We start from the raw sequence: 21,603 nt of genomic DNA, 5'->3' as shown, positions 1-21,603 counted from the left end.
AATTTATGCTGAATAAAATTCATAATGTATAAAATAAGATGATGAGCATGGCACCTATACATACCAAACTTAACCTAAATCCACCTACTGTACAGTTCTCAAAGTAAGCACTAGCACAGCTATTATGTACCATAGGGATATAAAGGGAGGGTGGCTTTATTACATTTAGCTTGCTGTTCACATTTAGCACGTTTGCAATAAGTTGGCAGTTATGATGCCTCTATGTGCAGATTCCATAAGAAAATAAAGATACCAGAATACAAGAGGGCACTTGTGTGTGCTAAAATAATAGACCAGGATGTTACACACTCTACTAGAAATGTAGGCCCATATAAGATGAAAATGAAAGAGATGTAAGAGATTAAAGGACTGAAGTCAAATTAATGAAAGCACAAGTACGTAAATGAAGATGCATGTAAATGAGGTCGTTTTACTGTTTTAAATGGAGGTTTAAATTGGTTTGTGCACTTCCTTTGATCCTTTAAGCTAAGTCTATTGACCATGTGGATTACTGGATACTGGAGTGTTTTCACCAACTTACTTCACTCTACTACACCCTCCACAAATAGCTCCCTGAATGGCCTATACTTGGAAATAGGGACCATAACCAAGTGTCATTAGGCCTGATGAAAGCAAATTGATTTGAGTGGCAAGAGGATTTCCAGAAGAACAAGTGCCTACATGAGATTATCTTAAACACAGAGAGGATTTGTTTTCTTTCTTTTTGTTTTTCTGTTTGGGCTAAAGGTGCACAGATGGTGCTCGCTCCTTCAAGAGTCCCTGTGAAGCTGTGAAAAATGAACACAGGAAATGAGACGGGTCCCACTCGGACCAATTGATCCGGGTTTATGAGAAGCTGCACTGTGATGTGGTAGTTAAGTCAGTGGGGGGGCAGAGGACTGAGAGGAATTTTGGAAAGAGAGGGTTACTTAGAGCTGTGTTACACCTGCTCTAAATGGGAAGGAAAAACTGTAATTAGCCATGAAATCTGTTCAGTATGACAAAATTCAGTGATTATGCTAGGAGAATGAGCATCCATGTGTCGCCATGGTTTTCCAATTTGTCTCTAAAGTCTGCACATTCATACATGCATGAAGCTGTGAAACCATGCAGCCTGTGGTGATACATGAAGACATTAAAATGTCATTATATGAAACATAAAAACATGGTTCAGTGGGGTGGTTGTTATGCTAATCTCACACTGTTCACTAGTTGTTTGTGTTGTTGTTTGTATCTTAGCATATTAGCATGCTATTCTTTGTTAATTAGCAATGATCGCAAAGTACAGCAGATGCTGATGGGAAATTTAGCATCCATTTGGTCTAGCCACCACATGACGGTGCCACATAGAAATAGAGAGACTCCAATCTATGTGTTAGCAGTAAAAACCAGCAGTGGTTCGGTCCACTCTGCATCCTTTGAGAAAGTATAAAATGTTTGGCCGTTTTTCCAGGTGTTATGTAGAGACAATGGAAAGAAGTGATTGTTTGTGTTTGCTGCACATATTTCTTTTTACAAGTACTGCAAATATCATCACCAGCATGCTAACAAAGCATGCTAAAGACACATTTCAATGATTCTTAATAAGTTGTTGCTTGATGAAAATACAAAGATTCTTGTAAAACCCCCATCAATGTGCTTGAAGACAAACCACCAGTGGTCCAGACAAGAAGATATAGTTATACATCAACAAGTGTATATTGTTGGCTGTAGTCTCTGTCTTCAGACTTTTTTACTTATTTAGTCATGGTTCAAAACAGGAAGTAACTTTTCATCATGTAAAGAACACCTCTGAACTTTGGCAACGAAGGAGAAGCTGGACAGACAGGTGGAAACCAATAAAAGTTTCATCTCAGCACAGAAAGCTATCGAGGGGAGGGTGGGGGTAAACAACAATCACTGAAGAATATCAATAAAAACAGCTTTAAACCGAAGCAGCTTATCTGACAGTATGACAGAGAAGTGTATGCTTTGTGATTGATCATGCTAATTAACTATTTCACACAGCACAGCCCTGTAAATATCATCCGAACAAGCAGTCGATACAGACAAACTCTGTCCTCTCCACATGTTGAATTGCCCTCTGCCAGTGAACGCACATTTGCTTCTTGTGTCGATCGATCGAGCTGCTGGTATGAGATGATTTGTCGTGTAAAACATGAGCTACATCGGCACATTTTAGTTATTGCCAGAGCTCTCATAAGCAGGTGCAGAATGAGTTTCAAGAGTAATTGCCATTTAACAAAGCACAAAGCTGACTGGGTAAGAAAAAACACATCAGTGAGGACTATGTAGCAAATATATGATAAGTCAATGTAAACTTTTGGGAGTCTGTTCTTATAGATTTAAATGTATCAACAGCTTGTGAGCTATGAAACACCTTTTGCACAAATATCTGCTAAGGTTAGAATGAAGATACCTTTGTGTAATACCACTTTGTGCCACTAGATGAGCTAGTGAGTCTATGCAGCATCTCTTCTATTGTGCGTTTTTTCATCTTTTCTCTTATGACCTGATATATCATCTTAAACCCTCTGACTGGTTCACCTGTGGCCTTTTATGACATTTTGTCAGTGTCTTAATGTGATGTCTGAACTACACATGGTCTTTTATTTTGAAAATCAACCACATCTCTATGCACTTGCAGTCCGACTTCCTGCCCTCTTGACCTGCTCAGTGCAGATCGACATGGTTTGACCCATTGACAGTAAAAACTATGGACAGAGCCTCCGTGACGTCACCCGTTTGTTTCTGAAGAGCCGTTTTGAGTCTCAGTGGGAGGTTCCGGGACGTGATGACCGCCGCCATGTTGGCAGCGTCACGTCAACTAAAACTCCGAATATGGACAAAGAGGGGGGGCACGAGCGGGGTTTAGGGGGGCGGGCGATCGTGGAAGCAGGAAACTCACGCTGTGATACGTCAACTGTCTGTCACTCAAGCGGCAACGCCCATAATTAGGCGTAATTTTAAGTCCGAATACAATTGAAACGAGTGAGTTGTAAAAAAATTCACCCCCCCTACAATTGACACTAGAAGAGAACCTATCATCTGAGACCACAGCGATTTTTTGTACCAGGCCGTAAACATGTTCTTTTCTGCTGTGAAATCGGCCATTTTAACATGGGAGTCTATGGGAAATTACTCGCTTTTGGAGCCAACCCCCAGCTGTTGCAGCGTGAATTACAAGTTTTGACACTTCCGCATGGGCTTCCACTTTGAGCCCCGAAGGTTGCCGCTTGGTTTGACCACAGCTGAATGCCAAAATAGACTTGATGTCAAACTGGGTGCAGCTAACAAATTATGGCTATAGGTGCTTTCATTGGTCTGCACCAGGCCAAAAGTAAGGCCTGCCTTTCCCCCTGGTGGCTGGCTGCAGTATAGGTCATTAACCCTGCCTCCTCCATATTGGATTTTTTCATCCTGATCTGTATTTAAGTGCTTATTGTTTCAAATGCTCATAATAGAGTAAATAATGAGTCCACTAGCCAACAGAGCAGAGTAGCTACTGGCTTGTTGTGGAACTAGATGAGTGGTTGGACAGAACAGCGACAATACACAGACACTAGTTCCAAGATGGCGTCTTTTTCCATCATAGATGGAAATGTATCATCTCTCCCTTTTACTATCATTATTTTGATGTTATTTCTTTCCCAACCTTTTTTTGCGTCAGCCAACCCTCCCCTGCAGGACTCCTCATAATCATGTAATCCACCCATTCACTGGCTGGAACCTCCTTAAAGCTCCCTTATATTTACCTCCATTTCTTCTTAACACCCTAAGGGACGCCTTCTAATAAGCAACAAGCTACAGTTCAGCTAATACTCTGAACCCTCCAATCCTTCATCGCTGATAGATGTAAGGCCCAGGGACAGTATAGACTACCTCAATACATACAGTACACACACACACACACACACACTCTAAGGGCCACAATGGACGGTTTCTATCTCTGTGGCCCTCGGTCTGAATCTCAGAGCCACGTGTCTATATTGTGTGTCAACACACAATCTAAATGCAAATGGTTAATCGTCTCTTCTGTAGCCCGCAGCCTCACAGGAATCACCCCCCAACAGACATTCGTGCCATTATTAGGTTGGTAAGGAAGCGATCACAGGTACCATCAAATAATTAAACCTGCATTTTTTACTTTGCTGCGGCTTGCCTCCAAATAGCCAAGGGATGCGTTTTTTTCCGCTCTGTGGGATGCTGCTATGCCTTACTGTTGATTTGTGTGTGTATCACTGTTGCGAGTCACCTGTGGAATAATAAAAATATATCTTTAGATTTTTTTGTGTGTATAATTTGCAATATTTATTCTGTCAGAAGAAAAGCTTAATTACATTTTAATGTTGGTGTTTCCATTTAACCTTTTTTGACACCAATACATTAGCTACTCTCCTTGTTCAGGGAATAGATCCTCAGTCAGACCAATTACTGTTGCATAGTGTAAGTCTGCACTAGGGATGTCCCGATCCGATCACATGATCGGAAATCGGGCCCGATTACGTGATTTCAGACTCGATCGGAATCGGACATTACCTCCCGATCAGGACTCGGATATTTTTTTAGGGCTGTCAAAGTTAACGCCTTCTGTGCAGGGTGGCTCTGTGTCTTGTAGTGCAGGGGTGTGACAGCTGCTTTTGGTGCGACAGGTCCTGGTTCGAGACCTCGATGTGCTGTGTGTGTGAAATCTCCCAGTGTGGCGGCACACGCACACACAGGCCTGTCGCGATAAACAATAAATCACTTAATTGCACGATAACTTTAAATGGGCTCGATAAGTTTTTCGTCCGCGATAAATTACATTTGCACGCTCGTTTGTTTTCCTCTGTCTCTCTCTCTCTCCCCCTCTCGCTGCCAAAGAGGCTGGATGACAAAAGGCGTCACTCTGGTGCGTCGTAGCGTATAAAGTGTGCAAAGTCCGGCCATCAGATTTAATATGGCCCGCGGCTTCTGTCTTAAAATGTGTCAAATCAGCAGGTAGTTCTTATTTTTTTAACTCATTGTGTAACGTTTACGGGATGTTCTGAGCAGACCTCTGTCAGCTCGCTGTCTGCATCGCCACGCTGCGTCACAGCGCTGCAGGGCTTGGACGTTACAGCAACACAGAGAGCTGTGAAGCTGCACAACACCGGTTCAACACTTCCACACAATTCACCACAAGACTAAACATGCTTATGAATACAACGTGCCATCAGAGAGAGTCCGTGTTATACGAGTGAAGTTCTCTGCCTTCTTACTGGCGGCACTCGCGGCAGCGCCACCCATTAGTCCTCTTGCCCAGTCCTCTTGTACCATCTCTGCTATTTTATGTGTTTCTGTCTACATGGTGGCGTTTTTAAAATTCGCTGATGCGCATACACACACGCAAACGCGTGCGCACACAAACACATGTGCGCACAGGTGAGCCCACTCCCAGCAGCAGGTAGAGTGCGTGTTGTTTGGCTCTCTGTTGCTCATGACGTGCTAGTTGGTTTGACTTAACTCCATTGACTATGCTCAGATAAGCTATGGTAATAGGCCTACCACTACTCATAATAATAATATTAATATCATTAATAATAACAATAATAATAATAGTGTTGATGATTGGGGGCCTTTCCAGTGTTAAATGTTCTTTAGAAATTAAAGTTTATTGATCTTTGAAAGGGTGTACTTCATTATGTATCATTATGTTAGTTGAACATTGATTTGACAATATTATCGCTTATCGCAATAATTTCTCTTGGCAATTAATCGCCCAGCAAAATCGGTTATCGTGACAGGCCTACACACACACACACAGGTTTTGCCGCAATGAGTGCCTTCATAGAAAGTATCGGATCGGGAGAAGGAGGGGGGGGGGGGGCTCACATACAGTATAATTGAAGCTAATTAGGCCAACAAAAAGCTGCTTCTTGTGGGTTTAATATCATATGATATTTAAAGTTAATGATTATGGCCTCTATATGATGCGTATTTTCTTATAACACATGCACATTCTGTGATACCTCTCAGTCAAAATGTCCTCACAAAGAAAAGACAGATGATGCTTACACCATATGACGGATATTCTAGTCTAGAATACTCTCTAGATACCCTTTCCCCAGTGTGAACGGGGTCTTAGGATCTGTGGTTCGAGTCCCCCTGGCACCAGAAGCTGTTTTGTTTTCACTTCGGTTGGAGTTAGACATTAAAATCTACTGGTTAATAAGGTTAGACAAATAATCAAGTTAACCATATTAAACACTTGAGAAGAAAAAGTTCCCTTTTGCCTGTTTGCCAATTTCGGGTATTGACCTGCTAGGTATTATTTATAAGGATGACTGTCTATGTGGCACTACCCTGCTGGAGCAGAAGAAGCTGGACTTCACATCGTCCTCACTCTCATTATGGTCTGATAAGAATGATGCTTGAACTTTAACTGCACTCATGTGCACGGGTATTACCTTTGTACTTGGTTATTGCACATTGTGCCTACATTTCTTGGACATTTTTCAGCAAGCTGCGGGTATTTGGTTGGGGGGTGGGGGTGCGATTAGGTTTAATGTGCAATTATGCAGAAAAAAAAGATTCTGTTTTAGAGCAATCCCTGGTGAGGATCAGACTAAAGGCTTCAGTATTCAACTTGTGGCTTGCAGCTGTTCCTCACTTCCTGCATTCATTATTGCCTTGCTGAGAAGAAGAGTAACGCAATTGTGTCAAAAAATACAATATATTCATTTTAGTGCTTCGAGGCATTTGTCTGCTGCTGCTGCTGATGATGGTGGTGGTTCAGGGCAGACTGCTTCCTTCTGTGGCATATTTTTTTGGCATGAATTCCTACAGACAGTGAAAAGTGCTTTTTTAGTTAAAGAGTGAGGAGAGAGAGATGTGTTAATGTACTTTGAAATTGCTCAGACGTCCCACCATTAAGCTCCCCGTCGCTTTGTTTAAACAACTCACAAAAGGCAGCTAATTCACCTTGAGGTGCTGTTAGCGACTTCTAGTCAAAGACCCGCCATTTTATTTTTTTTAGTGTATGGTACACAGTCTCCTGAAGAGCATCTGTCAAAATACATATTCTCCCCAAAGCATTCTCCATCACAACTCCATCCAAGGACAAATCAATTAGCAGTGAAAGACAGGCAGATGGTTTTGAAGGATGTCAGTGGCTGTGCCTCAGGTGAGAGGCATCGGATGGCAGCGAGGCAACTGTCAAGTAGGATACTCGTCTGTGTGATTCCCCCATGTCATCCACACACACACACACAGGCACACATGTGCACGCACACCTCCCTGAGAGCCCTCTGCCAATATCAGACACATGCTGCCACAAAGAGGCAGCTCACAGCTTACGGTAGGACGCTAAAATCAATGCTAAGAACGAGGAGAAAGAGGAGAGAGGTGTGAATATTTCATACACATATTATCAAACTGAATCACTGATTAGCGTTCCTGTAGAATTACCCCAGGTGATGCTGAGGAGGCAGCACGGAAAGGATGCCTGAATGCAAAGATCAAAAATGTGAATAATTCAAGAACAGATTACAAAAATGTCCACACGCACACACACAATCAAAGTATATTGTTAATGCTGCATTTCTTGTACATGGTAAAACACCTTAAAGTGCCTAATTATGTATTCCCCCTCCACCACATCTTTTTTTTTACCTTCCCAACGATGAGATAACAAACTAGCTGAAATAGCCTAGCTGCTTATCTTCAGGTAACCGGGACGACCGTTTGGTTTCCTAATAATTGAGGTGCAGGGGAAGGAAGGTACAAAGGCGACCATTTTGAGAACCTGTGGTGAGTAATGATAGAAGACTCAGTGGCTGAGTGAATGGCCTATCAATTAAAAAGGCTTGTTTTATTTTCCTATTCAGCCATAATTAAAGCAGACAAAGAGGATACAGTACACTGTGGAGAGAATGGAGAGACAAAGGGACGCAGACAAAGAGGCAAAGATAGGAAATCATTAATTATAAAGACAATAAGGACAACAACAACAGCAGCACATCTGGAATAGAAACACTTGTTTTTAATAGTGAAGGTGAAAAATGTAAATTCAGTCTGCGGATCTTCAGATTTTTGAATAGAAACTGCTTATATTTTCCTTTTTTTCATCATATGTCCAGCTGACGAGCAGACTCCATCCAATAATGGAGATGGACTCTGCGATATCTGCCAAAAAAAGATCCTCCGGCTCACTAATTAAGATTCATGGCTTCAAATACCAATCAGATAAAGTGATTAGCTTGTCCAGATCTTTAAATTGTAGCTTCCCCTCCCACGGCATCATCCTTCTGATAGTCCATGTCTCATCGTTTCATTACTCATCTTGCTTTGTTTTGGAGCGCTGTCGCTCCCCCGAGACTTTGAGACTTGGCGCAATTAGAAGATGTAATTATTCCTCTGCAGAGCTTGAACATCTAAACAGTCCATATCTGTACTTCTATAAGTTCACAGCAGTGTAAAAAGTAAATAGGCACTTCAAAATTATTATTCGCAAAGGCCTCATTATTGCTTCTTTATTTAATTTATCCTAAATTACCCACCCTGTATGTACACACAGGAGGCTATAGGGTTACAGAACAGCAACTTATTTTTATATTATTATAATCTTTTATATTATAGTTGAATGTATTTGTTTTCTGATTTCTTTGTGTTTGTCCTGGTTCTGGGTTTTTTATTTATTTGGTCTTGTTTTGGTTCTGCTTCCTGTTTTATTTTGAAAGTCTTTTCCTTGTGTTTATAGTTGTGTCTTACTTCCTCCATTGTGATTGCATGCCCCGCCCCAATGTTATTCACCTGTGTCTTGGTGCCCCTTCCTTGTGTATTTAAGTCCTGTGCTTCCCTTTGTCGTGTTTGTCTGCATTTGCCTCTTCTTCTTCTTTTGTGGTTGCTTTCAGTTTAGATTTGACTGTTTTGTTTGTTCTCTCTTTCTTTGGGTGTTTGCTCTTTGGGTTTTTTGGGAGTTTTTTTTTTTTAGCTTTATATCATTTAATAACCTCTTAACCTTTGCTGTCTGTGTTTGGGTCCTGCTTCAAACTCAACTCAAAACACAACAGTTTCTGTGTTTTGAGAAATTTTGTGCCTCTCTCTCTCTCTGCCTCCAGACCTGCAGTCTGGCCCCTGATCATTCCAGTGCTTATTGACTACACCAGTCTCTGCTCATCTTTGTTTTAATCACTATTAAATTACTTTCTATTAACTGCTGAGATAAACGTACAACTGCTATGTTTGTTCCTCTTTCTGTCTCTGTCTCTCTCTCTTTCTGGTGCTTGTCCTTGCGATGCCAACAGTGCTACATGTGCTGCAGACACTGATGTGGATTTAAACAATGTTTAAATTATGGGGACACAAACATGATCCACTGAGCAGCTCCCTGTCCCCTCAAATCCCCCTCTGTTTTTTTTTCTCTCTCTCCTTCATCCTCTCTGTCCTGTCTCCCTCTTCTTCTCCTCCTCTACCTGGTTGACTGTCACCAGGAAGGTTCTCCTTATAAGCCGGGTCTTCTTCCTGTTAAGGGTAGGGTAGGAGATTTTGAAAACTCAGTGAGAGTCAGCCAGATTTTGAAAGTAAACACACGCCCCATTCTCTCGGAGCTCACCCCGAAGCCACGCCTCCCAACCAGTCTGTGACTTCGGCCATCATGCATGTACCTCTCTGATGCGCGCAGAGCAGGAAGAGAGTGACAACCAGCCAATAAGCGCAGGGGCACCTTGTAGGATTGGCTGATGTTTTTAGCATTTTATAGCTTCCACAGATGATTAATGTTCTTCGTTTTAAAGCGAAACTGCCAAACTAATTGGTTGCTATCAGATTGTAAAGAGAAGTTACACTAATTTAATAAAAAGTGCATCAGAATGAAATCTCCCACCCTACCTTTAAAGGGGAGTTTTTCTTTGTCACTGTTGCTGTTAAGGGGGTTCAGGCTCTGGGTCTCTGTGAAGCACTTTGAGAAAATTCTGACTGTAAAGGTGCTATATAAATACAACTGAATTGATATTCAATGAAACATATCAGCCAATCTATAGGCTACTACTATATCTACAAATAGCCCATATATTGTCCCTGTCTGTCTTAACTGAGAAAAGATACATTTAAAAAAAAAAAAAAAATAACTTTTTGCATTTTTAAAAGTGCATCGGAGCTGCAGTGACATTCTACCACTGTACATTACTCCCATCATCAACATCTCAAATATTTTCTAAATAATGTTAACTGATCAATAAATTGGTTCCATTAGACAATGAAAAACATTTCAACAGTCTGTATCCTCTCCTGAAATGACCTTGCCCTGCAGTGACACAATATTGAGACTGTGAATCACTCGTGATCAGAATTTAAAGCTTTAATCACCATCAGCCGACATAACGGCATGAAATAGTGTTCACTTGCATGTGTGTGTGTGCCTTTTTACAACCTCACTGAATCAAAATGGAATAAACCACTTTGCAAACACAACTTCGCAGGAGTAAATTATGATTAGAAACTGCCACCGTAGAGCAAACATGGATCATTTTCGGTGCTGCGTGTTTTTATTGCTCCCCTGTGAACAAAGGAATGACATTTTTTGTGTCTTCCACCAGCTGCTGTGAATGTGTGAATTCATATATGATCCTAATCTCATACATCTCAGGCCAGCTGTGCTATTCAAGACATGAAAGTGTCTTTTTTTTCCGACACCAAAATGTTAATTAAACCATAAATTGAATGAGACCATGGAAGAAATCCAACAGTCCATATCTGTGAGGGAGAAATGGAGTTCACTGAAAAAGGGAGGGGTCCATTCATCTTAAAGAACATTAGGCTGATGGCTCAGATCATCGCTGTAACACACACACACACACATATATAGGAAGTGAAATTAATTTCACATTTCGAGTCATTAACCTCTTAATGAATGAGCTGTTACAAAGTGAAGTCGTTCCTTGGACAGCATGAGCATTGAGGGGAGTGGATTGCACTTGCAGCAGCCAGTAAAGCCGTTCACAACCTTGACTGCGAGACATCTCCATCATTCCTCTTCAATAGAAATGTTACCTCCCTTAAAACCTGCACATGTCACTGTCTTTATATTTGGCTTTGTTACCCCTGTCTCTCACCCAGAAGATCTGCCCGAAGATGCGGCGGCGGCGATCTGAGCGACAGACGAGGTTCTGCCACTTACATAAGCTGTCAGCATCAAGGACTCTGTGCGTTCTCAGATCAAAGTTAAGGCCTGTCTAAGCAGATGAAATGCCCTTAACATGATCGCTGCCTCTGTCTGACTCACTGCTGCTGGTTCACGACTTCAGAGGCTCTGAATCCATTATTTAAGGTGTTAAGAGGAATTTCTTACTAAATTTATTTGTTAATAATAACAAATAAGTCACAGCAACCATGTGTGTCTATGCATCAAGTGTACTGTGGACTTTTATTTTACGTAAAGATGGTTTGCATTGAACTACTCCCTGCGTGTTAATGGCTGCCATGGGGTGAATAATTTTTTAATGGCTCCATGTAGTGTCGTTCATAATGTCTTATTATATAAATCACTGTGATATTTAGCACATATCAAAGTCCAGAGATTTAAAATGTCACAAACTGCAGTTCTCCTTGTGGCCTCTGAGGGATGGCTTCAAAAGTGAATCAATCCCGACAGACCCAAATAAGGGCATGACCGCTTTAAGGCCCCGTTCACACTGGGAAAAGTCAATCCAGCTAGAGTAGGATTGAATCCGGATAGCTGGGGATCCAGATTCCCTGCTGTCCTCCAAACTGCTATAGGTGTTGTGTATGTGCAAAAACCCTGGTTTGTTGGGATCCTCTCCCACTCCTGCTCCATCTGCCCTTGTGATGCTCCCTAGTGCAGGACACAGCAAAGGCATATATGCTCTTATTATGGTACTTACACCTTGATTTGTAGCCTGTGTTCTCTACGTGTATGCTGTGTGTGAGTGTCTCCTGGATGTCTGTTGTGGGCGGATGTCCTCACACAACCCTTGTCTACTTGGATTGAGATATGTAGCCTCTGAGTGGACTGATCAGCTGGGACACTTGTGAATAAAGGTAGGCCTGGGGTCACAATGATAATATTTGGTAGAATTAAACACATAAAGAAAATCATCAGAACCACTGTTCTTATGACCAAACACACATTTAGGCCGGTCTCTGGTTAGGAGAATTGCATTTACAGGGCACACGGTGCAGTTTGTGACTGATCTTTAAACACATTACATTCATTTGGTATTGACCATTTTTTTCCAGCTCTGCCTTCCACCAGCAGAGAGTACAAATCTATCTTTGAGGTAGATAATTATGAGTTTTCCTAATTATATCCTTTCTCTGCGCGCCTTCATTAGGATGCCTTGTTAGTCCCGTGAGATGCTATCAGTGATTGATCACAGCCATCAGCCTCATATCCTGTCTCTCATCCTCCTCCGCCCGGAACATCAGGAGCGTTAAGCTTGATAAACATCACAGATAAAGTCTGAATGCATTTTGATTACGGCAGCTTGGAACCCCGCCAAGATTCCTAACCGTCAGTCGTTATGCGTTTTACACATTGACATCATTTAGAAAGCACAAAATAGTGTCTGACAGCGAATCATCTATCCTGCGTCACTGGTTTTATTGGGGGAAATAATTGAGATGTAAACATATTGAGAGACACTGGTGCATGTAGAGTGTCCACTTAGTACAGTACACGATGAAATTATACTTCTGTTTATACTGTAAGCTCAGTGAAAATGTTCACACTTAAACCCGACCGGGGCTTTAATGAACACAATAGATCCTTATCATCATAGGGTGAGATGGGACGGGTGTTACTGATGTGTTCCGCCACTTTTGAGAGGTTTGAGAATGATATGGTGTGAAATGCTGAACACACACACTCATTTTTTTTAAACAAACGTTTTGCTTTTGTCTTAGCAGAGCTTTAAAGGCTTACATGAGTGTGTGTGTGTGTGTGTGTGTGTGTGTGTGTGTGTGTGTGTGTGTGTGTATGTCCGGTCAGATCAATAGGTACTTACTCTAAAATAGACCCAGACGTAAATTAACACACCGGGGAGCCAGCGTAAGATCCAGCAGGGTGTCATTTGAAGTAAACAAGTAGTGCAATTTAGTGCAATATTTTAGATGTTAGAGAGTGTTTTAAACGTGTGGTGCGCAGTGAAGGCAGAAACTGAAAAACTTGTTTCACTACACATTAAATTACACATCCCAAATTTCCCCGAGGGACCTTCCCAAAGGGATTAATAAAGTATATTCTATTCTAAAAAATGTATTTTGTTGCAATTGCCCTCCATATTATGTAATTTATGTCTTTATATAAATTGCTGTATATGTCTGAAATCCACAAAAAACACTTAGATGTTTGTTACTAACAAAAAATCTAATCAAAATTAAACACTTCAAGTTTTTACTTCTAGTTCAGCTAGCAAAAACTGCAGTAGCCAGCATTTTGACAGTTAAAGCTAATAACATTGGACTTTTTTCCTCTCCTCTGTATTCGTTAGGCAGCAAAAAGAGCTAGCTAACTCTATGAATAAAGTTATGATTCCATCATTTAGATTGCAAGTCCGTGCAAAGGACCTGTCCAGGGTGTACCCCGCCTCTCACCCACAGCTAGCTGGGATTGGTTACTAGATGATGGATAGATGGAAGTTAGTGCAAAGCATCCAGACATGCAAATCGGAGCTATTTCTGTGCCCTGCTCAAACCTCACCTAAAATTCCCTCTTCCACTCAGCACTTTGTGTGTGTGTGTGTGCTCAGTGTGCGAGAAAACCCACCCTGCTGCGCTAGCAGGGTTTAAAATGTTACCAGAGTGTTTAACAATGTGGTAATGGTGCTGCTTGTAGGTGGGAGTGTTATCTGAGCTGTTATGCCCTGCAGGCAAAAATCTCGCTACAATGTTTCACTATAGCCTACCATTCACCCCAAAAAAGAAAGAAAAGTGGAGAAGGTGTCCATAAACTCAAATAAAATCACATCCAAAACTTCTCACTGAGTACGATTAAGTGTTCCATCTGAGAGCCAAAATGGGTGTGTGCAGAAACACACCTGCATGGATACAATGCAGTAAATACAGACACACACACACTGAGCAGACACCGTTGCAGAGTCACACACAAAATACGCGCACACAGACAATAGCCTGAAACTCCCCTCCAGCCTGGCAGGTAATTGCTGTCTATGGGGGGACAGGTGCTTCTACAATAGAGCGACAGTGTCCAGGCAGGCTCTATTCACTGCCACTGTAATTACCTAATTGAAAAGCTCACAGGGGAATGAGAGAGTGTATGAGTGTGTGGAGAGCGGGGTAAAAAGTAGAGAAAGGAAAAGATAAGCGCTCGGCTTTCGCAATGAGGCTTCAGACACCACACACACACTCACACATATGCTTCCATAGCATTATTTTTGCTCTCATGAACACATGGCCACACATACATAGAGAAACATGAGGTATTTCCTGAATCAGATCCCTCTTGTCCAGCAGTGATTGAGGGATGGAGTGAAGGAGGGAGCGGTAATGGGAAATCTATTGTTGTGGGATGAGGATGCAGCGGGGAAAAGAGGAGGAGGGTCAGGACACACTGAGTTATAAAAGCAGTGGGGTCACTCTCATTTCTGATGGCAGACTCTACCTCAGCGCCCCCCCCTCGCCTTTGGCTTTAAGTTTTATACGGGATATATAGACGCTGGGGAGCAGATGGGGTCTGTGTGTGAGTGTGATGTGTATGTATGTGAATACGTATTGTGTGACATGTGCATATAAATGCGTCTGGGAAATGCACTAGGAACATGTTTGTTGTCAGCAATAAGTGCAGGCTGTTTATCACATCAGTTCCAAAAGCCTTTAACACCTGAAAGGAGCCATCATAGGTGAACATGTGGTTAGCAAGTTAGCTAAAACAAGCCAAGAGGAGCCGATCACTACTTTGAAAATGTGGAGTTGTTGGAAATGTTGTCATTATTAGCATGTGAGTGGATCAACCACAGCTGATTCCACTTGGTTCTCATCAGCATGCCTATATCAACTGGTGGCGCGCACATGGCTGGGGCCAGTGGGCCAACTTGTGGGCGCGTATATGTTTCGTCTTTGCTACTTCCAGAGACGGATGGACACGAAGAACACAAACACCTTACAACCGCAGAGTAAAAAGGTCAAGTTAGCTCACAGCAATTGGAAGCTTCATATTTATCACACAGGAATAAGAATCATGAGGCCCTGTGTTGCTAGCTCTTATATTTAGCAAACACAGCCTCTCAAAACCCTTCATCAGCCCACTTTGTCCTGTGCTGCGTCTCAACAACCTCGCACAGTAGAAATAAGACAATAATATCTTCATATGGCTGTCCTTGGGAACGTTCAGCTCGCTGTGGCAGCCTTGTTTTTGGCTGGTATGCGTGCCTGCAGTCTAGTACAAAGAAAAGAAGCTCACATCTCCAAGCCCAGGGTTTTCTAAGTAAGCTCACTCTTTCTTGAAATGTTCAGAGGTGAGAACTTCTGCCGCACACTCTTTGAAAGTGTTCATGTTTGATGAGCACGTTGGGTATTTTTGTATTCGCGGTAGCGTTTGGAAGAAACTGGGTCAGAAACTGAGGTGGATTTCAAAGCCTGGTTCTGTTAGAAATAATGGCAAAGATGGTTTTAGAAGAGCGAGAAGACAGGCGAAATGAAGAATATAACGGTAAAATGGAAGAAAAAAAGAAGCACACAAAGTGGGTAAGGGCAAAACCAAGGAGAAGGACCGCATTTGGCCGACAGCCTGATGGGCTTGGATGGGAGAATCCCCCGTGACAGCAACAGAAAGCTGGAAGAGACATCATTTGGCTTAGCTTTGTGGCGTTTACTGTGTCGAGTCTGACAAACACACACAGTAAATAAGCTGTGAAGTAAATAAACCAATCTGCTGTGACACCCATCACTCTCTCTCTCTCTCTCTCTGTCCTTTCTGTGACGTATTTGAAAAAAATCACTCAAGCAAATTCAGTGTCAGTCTGAGCATGAGATGTCATATTCCATCTCACTGGGCATCAAACGTACCCTGGAGCTGCACACATGTAAATAAGAAGTGCAGAACATGACATTCTGTTTGCAGCGAAGGTTTGGGCCTCCCTCTCTCTCCCCCTCTCCCTCTCATCCTGCAGCAGTGATATGTAAACCCTATTACAACATGTAAATGACCCCCTGCTGTGCAGTCAGAGTGATATACAAGCTCACACGTGCAGAGACAGCAGGTAAAAAGCAAGTGTATGTATATAATGTATGTCATAATCAGATGGTGTCATGAGTTGATATATACCAATGCCACATGAATGAGGAGAACTTCAAAGCTTCCACTCAATAAATGACACATGTAAGCACACACAGGAGAGATATAGAGACACTTGGAGAAGGTAGAGTCATCAATGTGGGTTCCATCCCTCCATCCATCATCTATTAACCCACTTCGTCCTGCAGCGCAGGGCCTATCCCAGCTAACTATGGGTGAGGTACACCCTGGATAGGTCCATCGCAGGGCAACACAAAGACAAACAACCATTTACACTCACACCTACGGGCAATTTAGAATGACCAATTGACCTAATAAGCACATCTTTAGAATGTGGGATGAAGCCGGAGCACCCGGAAACCAACCTAACAGACAGCTCATCCTGGTTTCGAACCCAGCACCTCTTGCATCCACAGCGTCAATCATCCCGCTACACCACGGGCCAGAGAATCACTCCCTCTTGCATGCCATGTGATGACGTCAAATTTTGCCCTTGTCAACTCCTTGTTGCAGCCCTAATCCCACTAATAATAAAATAGAATCCAACCGTTGTATTTCGTCCACCATTTTTGTCTCATATTCATGTCTCATATTCTCATATTACATCACTGTAAAATTTGCTTTCTCTTACTTCAGATATATTGTTTAGTTCACCATCAGGTATCCAAAGCCTTCTTGTGCATGAATATAATTAAACATAGAAATGTATTATACTCAATATTAAAGACCGTGAATGAATAATGTGTAATGATATTACAGATAAATTGCTTTTGCTGCTCTACTTTCAGTTTTTCTTTGATTCGTGTATCCACACAGTGAAAAGCAGCTCATCCACACAGGGCTCTCTGCACCTCACTGGCCTGCTTCCATCAAATGTTGAGCTTTGTTTGCTTCTTTTGCTCTGTTATCTTTTGATGATACCATTTTGTGGTTCAACTCTTTTTTTCTTTTTTTTTTAGACAAGAAACCTCCAAAAGATCAAGCTCTGAAACAACAAAAAGTGCCCTAATGGCTGTATTGGTAGTGACAGTTTCTTCTCTACCATCACTAATACACACTCCATCAGCCTTTTCTCTGCCTTTCCTCTGCACTCATCTATTCAATATTTTGTCCTGTGACAAAGGGAAGAAAAAAAAATTCCAACCTTACCTCACAAAAAGATGCACACTTAATTATTCTGCAATGTCCCATCCTTTTCTACTGCACCCACTCACTGCTGGAGGTCACATATTTATTTTAAATAGTTTCTCTTCCAGCCACGACAGCACAAAAGAAATAAAATCAGAGTTATTTATTACAATATAAAACATGTAGTTCCTGGAAAATGAAACCTTGGAGGATGGACCATATTGAATTTTTCAACACGGTGCCCAATTCAAACCATTGACTCCCTTCTCCCCGGGGACATGGCCTGTTACATGTTGCATTTAAGCACACAGGTCAATAAAGGTAATTGATAAGCTCTCATATGGATATATAGTGATGAATGAAGGATATTTCTGGTGCAATGAATCAAACTACCTCCAAAGCCATAAATGGATGACGGTATGCCCTACATAATGGAAATAAGCATAAACTCATTTCCCACAGTCAATGCAGTGTCACAGACAGGCACCTATAGGTCTGCATTATTGGTCCATCACTTACACTTTATGAGAGTCTCAGCGCTGTGACAGAAATAGTGTAGCACCTCGCGGGGGGCTCGCCATAGACTATTGGCGGAGTCCATTGATCGGTTCAAGGAGGTGTTACAAACATGGAATCAATCTTCTTCAAGTTAGATCTTTAAAGGCAAAAGACACTGGTTAAAATATAACTTGCTCAAGACACCCACATCTTTAATATTAATATTTTCAATCCAAATTGATTTCCTTTTACTCATTTTTATGATTAAAATTAATTAAATTATATTACCACTTCCTTAGTTATTCCAAAAATCCTAAATAATGCAATGATTGGTCCAAACACTGGAGGACATATGAAAAAATGCTGCCCTCTGGTGGTTAAAAATGACACACTGCCATATAAATTATACAAAAAGAAAGTCGATTTAATGTAAAAACAAAAAAAAACAACTAAAATTATCGGTGTCTCACAATATCATCGCAGCCGTAACATCACAAGAACCCACAGTAACAACTAAAAAATACATTCAGTAGTGCACAAACTGTAACTGCAGAAATAAAACAAAGGCTTTGGCATCAGGAGAGAACTTGTAGCTTATTCATATATAACAGCAATTTTCACTGTATCATATGGTTTCACATTTTCCGGTTCACAATGATAGCTGAATAAAAAAGATAATCAATGTAATGACATACAACACATAGAAGAAGACATGTTCATATGGTGACTCTAACCTGTACATTACTTTTAGTATCACCAATATATTGGTCATATTATACATCAATTCATATGATCGACTCCATTGTTTACAAAACTACAAGTTAACGCTTCCTCTTTTGCGAACTGTTGAAGCTATTTTAATATGATTGTGATGCTGCAATTGCATGACACAGTGTAGAGTGTAGCCAAATGTATTCTGCATCCAAAGGAAAGCTGTGGTCAATGTGATGCACGTTTCACCATGGCACAGTAAAGGCGAGCCTCCCTGCAGACATTCAAGTACAAAAATGCTACGAGGCTGCAGCCAGCATCTGAACAAATGAACAAACAGGACATTAAAGGGAAACTATATGATCCAATCCACTGTGCAGGTATGGACTCCAAGTGGACATAGTGTCCACATCTGTCAAAAACTATAAATGCAAAAACGGACAGCACGAGTAATAATGTTCATAGAGGCTGCCAGTACCAATGTCGGAATAACAATAGACGATCCTAATCCCAGAATTCTATGATCTTCTTTTAAATAGCTTTTGTGATGAGTGAAAGGTGAAAAAGTGGTCCAGTGCGTACGTCTCCGTCCAGTTCCGATGGGGTTTTCATCTCTTATAACAAGAGTGTTTCACAAGCTTCAATACATTCTCCAATATGGAAAGTCAAGAACGTCTCTTCCAAACTTTTACACATCTTGCAGTCAGTTACAAGAGGCACCGAGAGAAGATGCTTGTTGGAATCAGAGTATCCACATTTGTCAAAACATTTTTTTAAAGTCTGTAACAAAAACAATCATTGTAAAAATCTGTAGCAAAGATTTGTCTGTTAAAACCAACTGGTCTTACAGTAAATTTCCAGGCCTTACATCACGCTCTTACCCAGAGCGATTTACAAGATGTGAGCAGTTATTAGTCTCAAACTGAGACAATCCCAGCTGTCTTCTTGAGCTGTAAGCAGCTGTTCTCCAAATGGATCTCAAAGCTTTGCCTTGTTAGTTGTGTGCAGTATCAAAGTGGTGTATTCATTAGTTTTGTCAGTTTGACAGGTAACAACCAGTTTACCAAGCTGCAGCTGTGGGGTATTGTGTGTATCAGTAAGAAGAAAAAAAAAACTTGTTCAAGGCTTCAAGATCAGCAGTTAGAAGTTCAGTTTCTTGCCCAAGCTTATAAAAACAAAAGGCATGGTCCTCCTTTTCAGCTTTCATTTGTGTCACTGTCCTTGTGAGGCCTTCCTGTTGATATTAACCAGACTGTGCTCCAGTCTTTTGGTGAAGAGTGTGTGAGATTTACCGCAGTAAGTGTGTGTTGTCTTCAAGAGCTCCTCTTCTAAAGGGTCCAGAAGGGAAGTGACGGGGTCAGACCCAAAAGTGTACTGAAACGGTGAAACAGTTCATCAGTTAGATTTGAAGGTGTAAAAATCTATAAAATCAATTATTAGAAGAGAGGTATAAGAATTTTATGATTTTTATTTGACATATTTGGGATTTTAATAAAAAGCAAAGCCTTTCAGATTATTAGGAGCTTTCAAAATGTGCTTTGAAAGTGCAAAACAGCCACTTCTATGCTACAACTGTACTGAAGATAAACTACATTTGTAGCTGAAGGAGGGTTTTGTGCATCCAACTGGTTTCACGCTACCAGGCGAGATGACTCGCGCTCGCTCTCATCTCAGTTTCTTCAGAAAGCTGGTGGTAGCCCTGAGGTTGGCAGACTGGGCTCAGAAACTTAAAAATGAGCATCTGAAATCCCAAACTGTAGTCTTAACTCCCCTGAGGACGGCTCTCACAGGCCCCCCGACTGTTCATGTGGAATTGATCAGATTTCCCTCAGTACAGCGGGTAAAGTGTTGCTTTGGGCAGCAATTGGTCTTGGAAGATATTTTTCTTCGGATTAAATGAAAAACGGAATCCGTACAGGCGCGCTGAAGTCATGTGGGACTCAGAATCTGATCGGACCAAACGTAAAACATTGTTGGGACTCAGTTTTATGCTATAGGCTTACCATCCAGTGATAACCAGGGATTAGAGAAGAAATTTCATGTCTTCCCAATAATGAAGGGACCTTTACAATGCTCAGAGGAAATCAAAGGGGAATTACCATTTTTTTATGCCAGCTCATTTGCTTGCAGTCAGGTCCCTGATACCGAGTCACAAAGAGCGTTTTTACGAGCACATACTTATACACACCTGCCGGTCATAAAGTTGCATTTACAGTTGCTGTATTGATTTTGTGCGGCTGCTGGTGCACGGACTCCTGAAGATGAACGTACCGCCAGCTGTAAAAAATTTAACTGCTTCCCTGGCTCAGCTTTTTAGAGTGGTGCGAAGAAGAGAAAGAGGAGGAGGAGGAGGGAGGAGACAGACAGAAAGGTGTGGTCTGTTTGAGACGCAGACAGGGAGGAGCACCCCTGTTTGTGTTAGCACTTCTTTGTGAGAGAGCAGTGATTAAACTACACTGTCTACACTTTAATGGGACACATGTGTTCATGCTATGGTTGGCCCCAAAACTGGGCACATTTTGGCATCATTTAACCCTTCCTAACAATCAGTTCAAGGCTGATCAGGAGCGATTATCCACCCATATGACACACTGATAGTGTGAGGAGTTTTATGTTTGGCTCTACTTTTCCCAGTAGCCAAGAGAAGCAGAACAGTCTCTTTTTTGTTAAATATATGCTTCCCCATGAGATCAAGAGATGTGGTTCAAATGGTAGGATCATGTGCGTATGCATGATTAGAGAGAAGAAAAGCAGCTATATACCTCATTAAATGTGTGGTGAGTCAGTCTTTTTTTGTCAACAGTATTAAAATTATGTGATAAAGCGTGTATATATTTATGTAGCTGTACACTTTCATTTAGGACATCTAGAGTATATATTACAGCCACAATCTCTGCAGAAAAGCCCATTTCAGAGCCTGTCATTCTTCACCTGCACTCAAGCTATCATCAGCCTCACCTGACTACACACCTGCTGCACATCAGCAATCATCCCTCAGCAGCAGTATATATGTGCTCTCCAGCAGCGTTTGCTCT

General features: G+C 41.6%; 1 protein-coding gene across 2 annotated transcripts in view; it reads right to left on the bottom strand.

Moving 5' to 3' along the window:
* The window catches only part of gxylt1b (glucoside xylosyltransferase 1b), a 61,374-nt gene that overhangs the window by 35,512 nt on the left and 4,259 nt on the right, over positions 1–21,603 (bottom strand). The window contains exon 7 of one of the 2 annotated variants that reach the window (XM_028424923.1): positions 18,301–19,942. The exons of the other annotated variant lie outside the window; for it this stretch is intronic. Coding sequence (XP_028280724.1) covers positions 19,781–19,942 — 162 coding nt within the window. The 3' untranslated portion in view covers positions 18,301–19,780. Of the gene's footprint in view, positions 1–18,300; positions 19,943–21,603 lie in introns of those variants that run through there. 2 annotated transcript variants of the gene reach the window in all.

This window comes from Parambassis ranga, chromosome 2 (genome assembly GCF_900634625.1).
Source record: "Parambassis ranga chromosome 2, fParRan2.1, whole genome shotgun sequence".
Lineage (NCBI taxonomy): Eukaryota > Metazoa > Chordata > Actinopteri > Ambassidae > Parambassis > Parambassis ranga.
This window is presented reverse-complemented; position numbering and strand designations above follow the sequence as displayed.